The 14,762-nt window shown below is 42.3% G+C and overlaps 1 protein-coding gene across 1 annotated transcript in view; it reads right to left on the bottom strand.

Moving 5' to 3' along the window:
• The window catches only part of GXYLT2 (glucoside xylosyltransferase 2), a 32,683-nt gene that overhangs the window by 9,716 nt on the left and 8,205 nt on the right, over window positions 1-14,762 (bottom strand). The window contains exons 2-3 of the mRNA XM_089519626.1: window positions 989-1,181; window positions 592-723 (exon numbers count right to left, since the gene is read on the bottom strand). Of these exons, the coding sequence (XP_089375752.1) occupies window positions 592-723; window positions 989-1,181 (325 nt within the window). The remainder of the gene's footprint in view (window positions 1-591; window positions 724-988; window positions 1,182-14,762) is intronic.

The following is a 14,762-nucleotide window of genomic DNA, read 5'->3' as shown; positions in this document are numbered from 1 at the left end:
TGGTTAAGGAACAGTATATTTTAATGCTAACTAAGGGGAGGTGGGAATCATGTAGCCCTCCAGATTTTGCTTGGGTCCAAGCCACATTAGCCCTTGCCTGACTAGACAATGGTAAGGAATGAAGGAATCTGTAGAGCAAGCATGGGTAGGACAAGTTTATATCCTTTCAGGAAGCAGAAGCAAGAACAGCTATATAAGTGGATGTTTAAGACTGCCACCCCTCATTATTCCTTTTTTTAGCCCTGGAACTCACACATGAGACTGACAAACTGTCTCAACCAAATTAAACAGGGGAAGAAGCCAATTCTCAAAGAGAAAACATCCCAAACACCTGTGTCTAATATATTGCACAGAATGATATAATAGCACAAGATTTTGGACCTTATCTAAGCCAAACTTTATGGATCGCCAAGAAACAGAACTAGCAAAGTCAGATACGCTCATGAGTGCCAGTAAAGCTCCGGGGGGAGGGAGGAGGATTACATCATCAATGGCCTTCTCTAGTATTACTTAAGTACTTAGCCGAATAATTTCTAAAACCATTGCAGTCTGATCTTTTTCCTTGGACTTAGGGAGGTGTGGTCACCTTACCGGAAGAAAGAGGCGCTGGGCAGCACATGGCTTGAATAATTTTTTCCATTCTTGAGCATTTCCAACAGAAAAGGCGATTGGGTAGACATGACATTCAAACTTCTTTGTGTAAGAGGGAGGCCATTCTTGCAACTGTAAAGCACAAGGAAGAGAGCAGAGGGTGGGTGGGGAGATTAGAAGTCCAGAAAGGCAGCTTGTGGACAAAGGCAAAAAAAACCCAAAGCAAAGTCCTTACTCAGGCTGAGCTTTAGTGAAGATCTACTACCAGAAAGAGTTTATCTATTCATTAATGTATAACACTCCAAACCTTTGTGAATCTAAAGGCTTATAATAAAAGATTTAGGTTTGGCTGGGCTTCCCACATACCCACCACAAAAAGTTACTAAAGAAGACTCACTTTCCTTTCGAATTCAGGCTTCAGGGAATCCTCAGCAAAGATGTGAAATTTGATCTTCCTATTGCTGAACAGAACTGCTGACTTCAGCATGATGAGAGTTTCTTCCAGCCGGTCACCACATGCTACAACCGCCAAATGCATCCACTGTGGAGATGGGATCAGGGCTGTAGGAAGCTTCTGGTCCTTTGGTCTCCTACAAATTATAGATACCGTATGTGTGTACTTCAATCTGACAGTTATCGTCTTTGGAGTTTTGGCATCAAATAAATAAAAGATTTTCCTTTGTTTGAAGGAAGACATGTGTTACTAAGAGCAGATTGCAAAAATTTTCTAGGGTCATTTTTAATCAATGAAAAGAACTTTAAGGTACTAACGTAATTATCTTCCATCACCACAATTATTTCCTTATGCAGAATGGATTACACATAGCTCAGCTGTTCAAACAACAATTAAGGTGGAAGATTTGGAAATATATTTATGGCTGTCAACTAAAGTCCGGGTGGCTTTCAATGTTACAGGAAGCATTCCAAGCCAAAGATGCAACTGACTCACACATCTGGTCAGCAGCCTTCCTGACTGTGGAAACTACCTCTGCAAATGTTAAACACTGGAGGGCTCTGGGTTTGGGTGGCAGGCCGTCTAATACACTATTTCTTTCAATCATGCTTCTTTTCCAACAGCCCCTCTATTACCTCTGAACCAACGCTTATTGTTATTATTATTATTATTATTATTATTAACCTTTATTTATAAAGCGCTGTAAATTTACACAGCGCTGTACACACATCCCATTGCGAATGTGAAGCAAGAAGCTGGGCATGCCTGCGTAGAGCCACTCAATCACCACTCAGAAAATGCTGTGAGGGGGAGTGTGTGGGAGGACAAACATAAAAACTCAGAGGCTTGTCTGTAAAAGGATTAAATACAGCCAGTTAGAAATAGAGTTAGGGCCAATCAGGAATAGAGGAATTGATAAGATCTGAATACAGTTTGGGGGCAAAGAGAGCATAGGAAGAGTTCAAGGGAAAATGTTATTTCTTTGAAACTGATGTGTTATAATAGCCATAGCAATAGCAAGTACATTTCTATACTGCTCATCAGTGAACTAGCACTCTCTAAGCGGTTTATAATGCGTAAGCCAATTGCTCCCAACAAGCTGGGTACTCATTTTACCAACCTATGAAAGGACAGAAAGCTGAGTGGACCTTGGAGCCCTCCTCTAGGATTGAACTTACAATGTTGTGGTTGCAGTACCAATATTTAATCACTGCATGAATAGGGCTCTTTGATGTGCTGTATGTGGAACCAGCTTAACTCTGGATGTTTACGGTATGTTATCTATTACACTAACAAACTTAACATTTTCCAAACATTCTTAGAGTAGATGCACAGAGAAGTTGTTTATACAAATGAGTGTCATTAATCTGAAGAAATTATTTTGGCTCAGAAATCTTGGCGTCCTTGGTGAAAAAATGCAAATAGCCCTGGGACTGGGACCCTTCATTCATACAGTGAGCAGGTTCCTCTACCTCCAGAGACTGGAGGTAATCTCTAATAGTTGGTATTTTATATTACAACATAAATCTACTTGTGCCTCAAGGGATGCTAGCTTTCAGTACCTGACTGGTTTCAGCAAGGCAATATATTTCATCAATTGCTTAAATGTCCATGGACTTTTGTCTTAATTAAACCTCCACTTCTGCAGTAGATAAATAATGGCACGCTACACTTATGCAAATATTATTTACTTTCCAGCCAATTAAGTGCAAAATCACTGAATTATTAAAATCCATAATAGGTTGATTGCATGGATTGGGCGATGCTCTTTTGCCTTTCTTACAGCTCTGCTTTTTTGCCTACTTCTTCTGTGCCTGCTCTTAATTGCACTGCTAAATCAAGATGAACATTCAATAATGCTCTTTGCCCATGCTGTCCAGGTGAAGAAGGTTAGAATGCCAGCTCTTTATTACAGTCAGCCCACACCATATGTGGGTTTCCCTTACAAAGCTTTCAGCTTACACGGAAGCTGTGGTACAATTAAATGGATGGAGCATGTGTTGTGTGCACGCACACCATTGTTTTCAATGGAGTGTGAGCATATGCAGTTTTCCCCTTACGCGGGAGAGTCTGGAACAGATCCCCCGCATAAGGAGAAGGCTGACTGTATTACAAGGCCAAAATGTTTTCTACCACCATTATATCCTTTTAAAACCAGAAAAATTAATTTATGCCAAGCATTGAATCATGGTTCTAAAATACACCTATGCAGATATATGTACTATGTGTGTATACATATGTGCATATGTGGATATATACCAAATCTGCATGCATGTGCTTATACAAAGATGATTAAGGGTACAATCCTGTACTGAGGATATACTGGCTGAGGAACAGGAAGATTAAGCAAAACTGTCATTGCCAAGGTGTGGCAACTGGGGCAATTTGCCACCACAAAATAAGCGCACCCCCTTCCTCAGCTGCTATACATACCACTGCCCCCCTTCCTGATCTTGCCATACTGCTCACCAGAGACCACCATATATGAGAGCCTTTGAAGGGGACAGTGCAGAAATTGGAGGAAACATTTTACTTGTAATGTTGCTTTGGTAACTAGTTACCGTTTGCAATAAATAACAAATGGGAAGAGCATTACTTTTTTGCCCTTAACAGCCAAGGCTATAATTTACTACTTTTCAATGTAATATTCACAGGTTTCTTCCTGTCACTGGATCTGTTCTGAACTGGGAGCAAAAGGTTCACATATGTGGCTGCCATATGCTGCTTCTTTGAGGAAAACTTATTTTATACCAGCAGAAAAGGGAGAGAGGCAACTGAAAATATGGACTGCACCAGAAATTCACATTCATTAGATTTTAAAAAAGAATGCTGGTTTGCTAAAGGAAAAAGTACTAGGACTGTAACAGGGAAAGGTTGGTTTAGAGTGCAAGAATGTAGGTGCAGGTCAAACAGGGGGAAACGACTATGCAAAACACTTGGGACCTTTTCACACTATAAAACTATAGCACTGGGATTCCACTTTGACTGACATGACAACATGCTGTGGAATTCTGGGATATGTAGTTTGATGGGGCACTGGAGCTATCAGGCTAAGATTTCTAAATGCCCCTCCCTAAATTGCACATCCCAGGATTCAATAAGATGGAATCATAGCAGTCAAACTGGAATCATAGTGCTATAATTGTGCATTGTAAAAGGGTCCTGGGGTTTTAAAAGAGAAAGGCAGACACTATAGCAGAGAGAGATGCTGGGGAGTGACTGACATACAGGGAAGGAAGGGATCCATGAATTCTGGAAAAACCCCAGGAGTTGAGGAACAGAGGAAGGGTGGATTGGGTGTGGGGAGAAGGAAAGACAAAGCTGTTTTACCCAGCTCTGAATGTTCCACAAAGCTGCCATTCTCAGCACCAACAAAGCTGTCTTTCTTGGCATCCAACATTGCTGCTGTCAAGGTTGAGTGGGCTAAAGGGGGATTCCCTGGAATTCCCCTCAGACGATTTCAGAAGCGAGTGCATAATGAGCATTCCTGCACCCCAATTATTTCTGCAAGCTGAACATTGTAGGCCCAGGAAAATCACAACAGCATGTTACAAAAATAGAGGCTGTCAGACGGCAAGGACAGACACACACAGACAGTAATCCTTGGTCTGCATTTTATTATAGTGTATATCAAAACATGCACCGCTTTTTTTTTCTAGGTAGCCAGTGTAGTGTAGTGGTTTGACCATTAGACTACAACTCTGGAGAACTGGGTTCGAATCCCTGCTAGGCCATGGAAACCTACCTTGTGCAAGTCACACACTCTCAGCCTCAGAGGAAAGCAAAGGCAAACCACCTGAACAAATCTTGCCAAGATAACCTTGTGGCAGGGTTGCCTTAGGGTCATTTTAAGTTGGAAACCACTTGAGGGCACCCAGCAACAACAAACAAAAGAATTGCAGTAAATGGGAAGGCTCTATCAGTGACTCAAAACTTTCAGGAACTTTCAGGAACTACTTTCAACATTTGCCTTTAAGACCCTGTGAAATGAACACACACCAGCCATATCTACAGCCAACCCATCTCACCAAGCCAGAACAGAGAGAACCTTTCAGCAACAGCCCCATGGCTGCTTTCCTTTCAAAATTAAAATGGTATAATTAAGAAAGCTTTTCCAAAAGCTCATGTAGCTTATGGTGACCCCATTAATTTCATAGGGTTTTCTTAGGCAAGAGGTGCTTTTCATAGAATCATAGAGTTGGAAGAGACCACAAGGGCCATCCAGTCCAACCCCCTGCCATGCAGGAAATCCAAATCAAAGCATCCCCGACAGATGGCCATCCAGCCTCCATTTGAAGACCTCCAAGTTCTTTCCTCTGAAATATAACCTAAAGTCTTTGTTGGTAGTCTCCCATCCAAGTACTAACCAAGGCTGCTTACCTTCCAAGACCTGATGAGATCTAGTGCCTTTAGGATATTTATGCTGTTACAAGTACTACCACATGCTATATTTCTTATGCTTGCCAGAGACTGCAACTTTATACAGTTTACTCAACATATGGAGGACAATATTTAATGCATTATACTCTCCAGGCCCCCAAAACATACATAGGTAACTGGTTCCTATACCTAAAATTTTAATGTCTTTTCCTACTGTTAACTGAGTAATAGGTCTGTAATAGGCTGAAAAAGGCTTGTTCTGGACCTAAAATAGGCAAAGGAGGCATAAAAACACGGCAAAAGTGCCCCCCAGCTCCTAGAAGGCATTAGGACCAAAAACTGGGGTTTAGGTTGTGTTTTTAGTTTGTTTTGTTTCATTTTTGAAAGTAGGTCTGGGGCACAGTGCAGCCCCCAAGGTCTCCTAGGAGCTAATGTGCCCCCTAGGTTCCCTCAATTGCCCACTCTTGCTCTGTATCTAGGGTTGCCATAAATGAGGACCTCCAAACTGGGAAAAACGTAGGACAAAATTCTGAAATGAAGGACACTTTAAAAAGTGTCCTACATTTCAGAATTAAATCGCTGGCGGCCCAGCACCCTCCTTCCCGGCCTCTGCGGAGGCCTCAGTCTCCTCGGACCCAGGAAGGAAAGCGTGGGGCCGCCGGCGATCTCCGGGGCCTCTCCTCCTTCTTGGCCTCCGCAGAGGCCAGGAAGGAAGGCGCGGGGCCGCCGGCGATCTCCGGGGCCTCTCCTCCTTCTTGGCCTCCGCAGAGGCCAGGAAGGAAGGCGCGGGGCCGCCGGCCATCTCCGGGGCCTCCCTTCCTTCTTGGCCTCCAGGTTTTTCCCGGTTTTTGGCGGCACCCGTGACGTGAGCGGGCAGGTGCCGCCAAAACCGGGACAAACCCGGTTGCAGCCGGGTTATGGCAACCCTATCTGTATCCTGCCTTTCTTCCAAAAGTGAGTTTCAAGACTAAAAGGAGATTTTTTCCCCCTTTCAATGTGTGTTGACTCAGTTCCTTGGAGAAAACTGTATTTCCCCCAAAGAATAATTATCCTTGGAGGGGAATTTTGTGAGAGATCTGCATATTGTACACCGCTGATAGCTTTGCAACTTTTTCTGTTGTGGCAATTTGTTCTGAGAACTCTGTCATCAGGGAACTTGCCTAACACATACTTTAATGCTTTTTCAGTGCTACATAAAGGTTTCCTTTTATTTTTGTGGGATTTTACCATGATTTTTCTGATTTTATTATTTTGTTGGTGTTTTATTGTATTTTCATGTTATTCTTAATTGGTATAAACTATCCTGACATAAAAATTAGACTAACTCAAGAGGGTTTATAGATGTGTTTTTGTGAGATTTCAGTGAAGTAACTCTTGCACTATTTAAAAAAAAGGATAAGGATAAACTGGTGTTGCTCTCATGTTTCATATGGACTTTTGGGAACTGATTGGAGGTCAGTAGATACCTGGAGGTACTAACATCTGTTGTTGTGGCTTTAGCTTGCTTAATTGGGCTTCCATTAATGAGAAATTTTATATATAGCTTTTACATTTTCCATTACCTACCTCAAGCCTTCAGGATGGCATATGAGATATATCCAGATAAGAAAAGCAAATAGATGTTATGGATCTGCTGCTTGATTAATCAAATTCAACTCAACATTTAACAGGCAGAAATATGTAAAACAGGTAATTCCCAAATAATAATCTTCATTCCTTCCATACTCATGTCCTGCCTGTAAATTCAAAACTGGAGTGAGATGGAACCTGTATTCCTCAAGGGTTTTACAATATTTATTTTGAGAGCCATTGTGGTGTACTGGTTAGAAAGTTAGACTACTACAACTCTGGAGACCAGGATTCAATTTCCAATTCAGCCATGAAATACATTGTGTGACCTTAGGCACATCACATGCTCTCAGCTTCAGGGGAAGGCAATGGCAAACCTCCTCTGAACAAATTTTGCCAAAAAACCCTACATGAAGACACACAGCACGCGCGCACACACACACACACACATTCTTCTTTTTCTTCTTCTTCTTTTACCAATTGATTGATTGATTGATTACTTTTGTGTCCTGCTTTTCCTCCAAGAAATTTAGGGCAGTGTACATTACTCTCTTATTCCCTATTTATTTCACAATAACTCAGTAAGGTAGGTCAGACAGAGAGAGAGAGAGAGAGAGAGAGAGAGAGAGAGAGAGAGATTGAGAACATGACCAGCCCTTGATTTTGCTATTTAATTAAGGGACACCATTTTATTATGCCACTGTATATTAATGGGACTTGAGCATCCAAAGATTTTGGTATACATGGAGGGTCCTGGAACCAAACCCCAGTGGATACCAAGGCCCTGTGTAGTCTTTAGAAGGTATAAAATGCTTTTGTTTATTTATACAAGGCTTAACTGGCCTGGATAGTGTTAAGTTTTGAATAAAAAGTTTGCTGAAACATGTGGAACTGCTCCTCTTTTTTGGTGGCCCAGGAACACGTTTTCTTTGTTAACCACAGTATATCTGTACCTAGGGTTGCCATAAGTGAGGACCTCCAAACCGGGACAAATGTAGGACAAATGCAGGACAACATTTTCAAATGTAGGACACATTTTATAAAAATGGAGGACACTCAAAAAATTGAGGCTTTTTTTTGAAATGTTAATATAAATGCATGTTTCTTAGGCATGATCAAAATGGAGGACATTTTGACATTATTCGTAGACAGATCACGGAAATGTACTTCCCTTTCTGGCCACCCCCCTCTCCCCATTCCAAACAGCACATTTGAGCATTGAACATGGCTTTATTTTAACATTGCCTCTTGCATATTTCAGAGGCTTATTCCACAACCAAACCCTTTGGTCAAGGGACTTTGGTTTTCCTTCATTTTGACTTGTTTTGTCTGTATTCCTCCCCACTAAATAAAGGAGACATGAAATGGAGTTAATGGGTACAAGTTGTTAAACAAAAAAGTCTTGTGAGACTCTGTAGGCAAGAGGTGCACCATGTTAAGAACTGCATTAAGCATACTTAGGCTGCTGCCACACTGCTTTCACTCTCATCACTCCATCCTATGGAATCCTGGGATTTGTAGTTTGTTGTGGTGCCAAGGCTGGGCTTTGAAATCTCAGGCATAAGAGAGGCAAAAGGCTTGGGCTGCATCTATACTGGAGAAATAATCTGGTTTGAGACCACTTTAACTGTCTTGCCTGAATGCTATGGAATTCTGGGAATGGTGGTTTGTTCCAGCACCACAGCAGAATGGCAGTTAACCCCTGGAAAGCTCTCTGACCAAGGTGACCAATGCCCTCACCCCAAAATGTAGGGCACCCAAGCAAAAAAATGTAAATAAAAGCTAAAAACACCCATGTACTTATAAATCCATGCTTCTTAGCCATGATCCAAATGGAGGACATTTTGAAATGTGACAGAAGAGGACATGTCCTGGAAAAGGAGGAGGGTGCCTGGTCACCTTGTCTCTGGTCCAAAATACACTGCAAAAATAAAACAATGCTGGACTGAAATGCCCAGAGTTCCTCACCAAAGCTGCATCCACACTGAGGAAATAATCCAGTTTGAGAGTGACTTAACTGTCCTGGGTTAGTGCTGGGGAATGCTGGGAACTGTAGTACATTGTGGCCCCAGAGCTATCTCTGACAGGGAGTCCCATAACCCTCCAAACGTAGTTGAACTGCAGTGCCCAGAATTCCTCCCCAGGTGCATCCACACTGAGGAAATGGTCCAGTTTGAGACTGCTCAGTGCTGGGGAATCCTGGGAATTGTAGTCTATTGTGGCCTCAGAGCCATCACTGACAGAGAAGTCTCAATGTGTCCCAAACACTAGCATTCCCAGGATTCCCTAGCACTGAGTTAAAGCAGTCTCAAAGTGGGTTATTATTCCTGCAGTGTGTGTGAGAGATATAAAAGTTAGGGACTGGATTCATTTGGAGGATCTCTGTGTCCAAAACACACTGCTTGGACTGCCAGGGCTCAGTGCTAGGGAATCCTGGGAATTGTAGTTTATTGTGGCATTGAGCTTTGGCAGTTAAAGGGGTCTCAAAGTGCAGAGGGGGGGGGGGGGAGAGAAAAGCCAGGGAGAGTGAATGAGCTCTGAGAGGAGGAGGAGGAGGAGGAGGAGGAGGAGGGAGGGAGCCAAGGGAAGTGGCCAGGACCATCAGCCTCCTCTCTTCCACCGAAGACTGCTGGCAAGAGGCTCTGCCCCCAGCCAACGCCTCTGTGGACTATTCAGCTTCCTTTTGTCAAAAGAGCTCTGGTGCCACAAGAAACTACAATTCCCAGAATCCCATAGCACTGAGCCATGGATGTTTAAGGGGGGGGGGGTCAAACTATTTCTGCAGCCTTTGCTACCCCAAAGCCTTCTATTATTTACCAGCAACTTGCAAGGCAAAATCTCTTCCTTCCAAGCCATTGAAAACCAACCCAAGTGGAGGGGGGCTGATTGCTTCTTTCCCATTGGTCACCTTCCGGAGAAATTTGCATATTACACGGAAAGGTGTTTAGGGACTCAAAAACGACCCTGTGATAAAGAATTACAACAATACTGAGTGGTAGACATTTAAAAGATGAGGCATTTAGACTCCCAGTGAAACAGGAACGATTGATGGCCTTTTTTTCTTTGCTCACTGTAACCTGAAAGTAATGCCTCTTGCAGGGTATATATACCAAGTGGGCTGGCAATAGCTCTGAGTGGCAGATGTCTTTAAGACCTGCTCTCTAGGCTTAAGTCAGGCAGGGAGGCGGGGAGGGTGGCACACAGCCATGGGGAGGGCTGGAGCTGCCTCCAGGGCCTTGCTGGGGGGGGAGGTCCCGGGGGAGGGGCCAAACCGGGGCAGGACCGTGTGGCCCCGCCCCAAACCGGGAAAGTCTATGGCAAGCCTATCTGTACCACAACTCCCAAAGTGCCCTAGACAGCATGATCAACTGGGGGTGAGCAGTTCTAATCCCCAAAAGTAACATTTCCAAGCTCTGATTCTGACCATCATCTGTGATATAAATGTCCAAATTTGTTATCACCTCTGCATGGTGTGTGCTTGGGAGAGGAAGACAAGTACAGATGATATTGCTGTCTATGAATAAACATGACTAGGATGAAGCTGCAGATCTCCTTTGGAATGCTGGATGAAATTGCTTGCAAAGAACTGCCTTGAAGCATAAATTCAACAAGACTGCATAAACTAGAATACATTGTTGTCCTATTCAACTCTTTTTACTAAACTCCATAAACAGAGTCTACCCGAGAAGGAGAGCTGGCCTGAAACAGAAAAGAGCCATAAAAATTTGGAGGTGAGGAAGCTTCAAATGGTTGTAGCCACGAATTAAACACAGCAATGGGATTCTGAGGAATATCTATATTACACACTATCTCCTAAGCACAAATTGGCAGCTTGCCTAAGCAACACACTGCACTGAGCACTTCAAACAACATGACACAAAAGCCTTAGAAGACTACTTGCTAAGAATACTGCTCAGTACATACCACCAAATATGCAACAGGAAGGGCCGCACCAGTGGTTTCAAGCCTCAAATGTATCCATGGCTTCCAGCATCGCAGTCTGAGCCAGTATATACTTTGTAACTAAAGAACAAACATGATGTAATGCTGTGGTTTGCCAGAACGAATAGATAAACCTGATCCTTAGACACAGCGTGAATCCTATCACATTTGAGCAATTCCACATCGAGACAAAACAGTGCTTATCTGCCAAGAGACAGCCCTAGAAATTTTGCACCCTGCTGTCAACCATGTATCCCAGTCATGTAGTCCTAGGATTAAGTGTGATATAATTCCAAGAGTGTATCCTTGGGCTTTACAATACATACACCTTGTTAAATCAAAATGAAACAATGAACTTGCAATCCTCCAAGTCTGCACAGCATGATCTTTACTCAAAGTGAGATCCATTTTCCCCCCCTGTTAAGTTATTCACAAGTAGGTATTACATTTTCAGTCTGCACAGGAAATGTGTGCAAGTTCTTCACTCCATTTACAAACACCTGCAAATAGTTTCCCAGTTGCTATTCTCTTGGGAAAGAATTCCATAAGGAAAATTGAAGTAGAGGGGGCCATGGATCTATCAGCCACTTAGGTCCAAAACACACTGCAGAAATAATCCAGTTTGAGACCGCTCTAACTGCCCTGGCTCAATACTAGGGAATTCTGGGAACTGTAGTTTTGTGAGACATTTAGCCTTCTCTGTCAGAGCTCTGGGGCCACAACAAACTACAATGCCCAGGATCCCCTAGCAGTGATCCAAGGCAGTTAAAGCAATTGAAACTCCTCCATATAAATGCAATGGGGTAAAGCTTTGGAGATCTCTCAAGGACTGTTATGCAACAAAATGTGGAGCCCAAGTAACATCAGATATTAACAATTTGAAATGCAAAGGGCCATGCAAACACATTAGCAGTGATGTAGAGGTAAATTCTGAAGGGCAGGGTCTGATCATGACAGTCTTTATATTAACACCTGCAAGTAGAGTCCAACAATGCAGGCAGCTATGTTGATTTTTAAAAAAAAAATAACGCATTTTTATCACTAGCATTAATGCAATAATAACAGAGACAGTGTACTGTTTTTAGTAATATTGCTTCACTGCCATTGAGTAGGCCCTAAAATGAACCCTTACTCCAATTCAATCATGTATGTCTCAGCTTCTTCTCCATCTGTATTAGTGCTGTCATTCTGTCAAAACCCAACACTGTGGAAAAGGCATCTTTAGTTAAATGTTATATATGAATATCCAAGGATACAAAAAGGATGACAAACTGCACAGCTTTGCCTTCATTCAACTTGAGAAGGCTCAGACATTTTGAGTCATACATGACAAAATCCCTACATGGGTGTCCTTTCAAGGAACAATTTATATGAACTGCATGTATATTTTATGATGAGTGGTGATTCTGAGTTTGTGTAACTCACTAGCATCATTATGTATGACACACCCTTCAAATGGCTCATTATAATAGAATTTTCAAACTTCTGCTCTCATATTTCACATGAACCGCATTTTAGGATAATTATACCGGTCGCAGAGAGACAAATGAGCTGTCAGTGCCAAGGAAGTATCTGCCAAAAACAGTTACTGTGCCAATTTGTTAAAGCTTCCTTTCCCCAAAAAATCTACATCACAGCAACTTGGAACGGTGAGGAAAACTTTGAACTAAACCCAAATTGGCTGTTATCTCTCAGTATGCAAGTTCTTAATGGCTGAACTGCTGTGATACTATAGAGGTTTAGCATTCAAAGTTGCTAAAACTATAACTTCCATTAAAAAACAGTATCTCAACCTCCTAGTATTAAACATTATCTGATATATAAAATGTAAAGATGTATTCCTTCTCTCTGGCATTATTCACAGTTTAATCAATGGAGCTTTGGACAGAACAAAAAAACAACAACAACTATGAAAGCTTAAAAATATAAAAATCTTTATTCCTGCTTTCTCCACTGATGAACAATGCCTGTCAATTTGAAGATGTACTTGAAGCTTCTGCAAATAAACAAAACCCAGATAAGACAAAACTTTAGAACATCAGATTATTTGGAATCATTTCTGTGGGAGACTTGAAAAAATTCTTATACTGCTCTATACCAGGCATACAGTTTCACCACACTAGTGTAACATCTGTCATATGCTACACTTAGGTAGACCAGAAAAGGACTGCTGCTACACTGCAAAGTTAATACAGTTTGATACTGCTTTAACTGCCATGGGTCAATGCTATGGAATTCGCAAAGCGCAAAGTACATTTTCAGATCAGGCAATCCCAAACCTCCTCTTTGTCTATTGTCTTGGGTTGCATTTACACTGCAGAAACAATGCTGTTTGACACCACTTGAACTGCCATAGCTCAATGCTATGGAATCCTGAGATCTGTAGTTTCCTGTGACACCACAGCACAGCTCTTTGACAGAGAAGGCTAACTATCTCACAAAATGACAAATCCCACAATTCCATAGCATTGAACCATAACAGTTAAAGTGGTATCAAACTACATATGATGTAGATGCAGACCAGGAGGCGGAAAAGTACTGCTCCAAAAAACTGAAGTTTGGTGATCATGTCACAGACAGGATATTGCAAAGATGCAGGGGAGATTTCATGGAGCTGCATAGATGCCTTGTGTTGGCTGGATATGGTGGGGCCAGCCCACAAATGCTGAGAAGGAGGCATCGTTTCATCCCATCCCATCCCATTACACCCTGTCTCACAACATACAACCTGCCAGATATACTGGTGCCACAGTAATTTTCCCTACAAGTACCACCAAAGATACAGGCAACAAGAAGCAAACGCATCCCTGCATATAGAGTCTGAACATAGCTCATAACTACTGGGGTTTTTTCTTCACAGTAGCAAAAACAAAGTGAAGGAAGGAAATGCACCTAACACACGTGTGTGTGTGTGTATCACCACATTAAAGACAGCTAATGTGGTGTAGTGGTTTAAGCACAGGACTTGGACACTAGAGGCCGGGGTTCTATTCCCCATGCCGCCATGAAAACGTACTAGGTGACTTTGGGTGCATCACACACTCTCAGCCTCAGAAAATTCTATGATAGCTGAAACAACTTGAAGACACGCAACAACATCTACAGAGTTGAAGGCTTTCATGGCCGGCATCCATAGTTTTTTGTGGGTTTTTCGGGCTATGTGGCCATGTTCTAGAAGAGTTTCTTCCTGACGTTTCGCCAGCATCACCAGGTCACACAATATATATAGCCAAGTCCTTTCCAGGCAAGCATTCTCTGAAGATGCCAGCCACAGATGCTGGCGAAACATCAGGAAGAAACTCTTCTAAAACATGGCCACATAGCCCAAAAAAACCCACAAAAAAAATCTAAAGAACTCCACTGTGAGGACACCTACAAAGAGCACAAGGGGGGGGGATACATTTTAAAGCCCCCCCCCCCCCATTTCTGCATTGGATTTTAATGCAGGATTTCCCCCCTCTGCATAAAAATATTTTTTTAAAAATTAACAGAACACAAATACACACATTTTTGTGCACATTTCCAAATCTGAAGCAGATGTAAACTTCTGTCACTATTGCAGGCATGGTGGGCATAATTTGAAGAGACACACAATATGTAATATATGTCAGCTCTTCCCCTGTCCTATCCATGTATCCACCTCATTTTGTCAGCTATGCTGAGTGAGTTGTGCTGAAAAAGAAGATACAGGTTTAGCCTCCCCTAACTGGAATTCCAAAATCCAAAATACTCCAAAAACCAAAACTTTTTTCATGGTTTGCTGAGAAAATGACATCTTTGCTTTCTGAGAGTTCAGTGTATGCAAACTATATTTCATGCACAAAAC

This window comes from Sceloporus occidentalis, unplaced genomic scaffold, assembly GCF_023333645.1.
Source record: "Sceloporus occidentalis isolate IW3139 unplaced genomic scaffold, rSceOcc1.0.p SCAF_1, whole genome shotgun sequence".
Classification (NCBI taxonomy): Eukaryota; Metazoa; Chordata; class Lepidosauria; order Squamata; family Phrynosomatidae; genus Sceloporus; species Sceloporus occidentalis.
The sequence above is the reverse complement of the archived record's forward strand: the minus strand, read 5'-3'. Positions and strand labels throughout refer to the sequence as shown.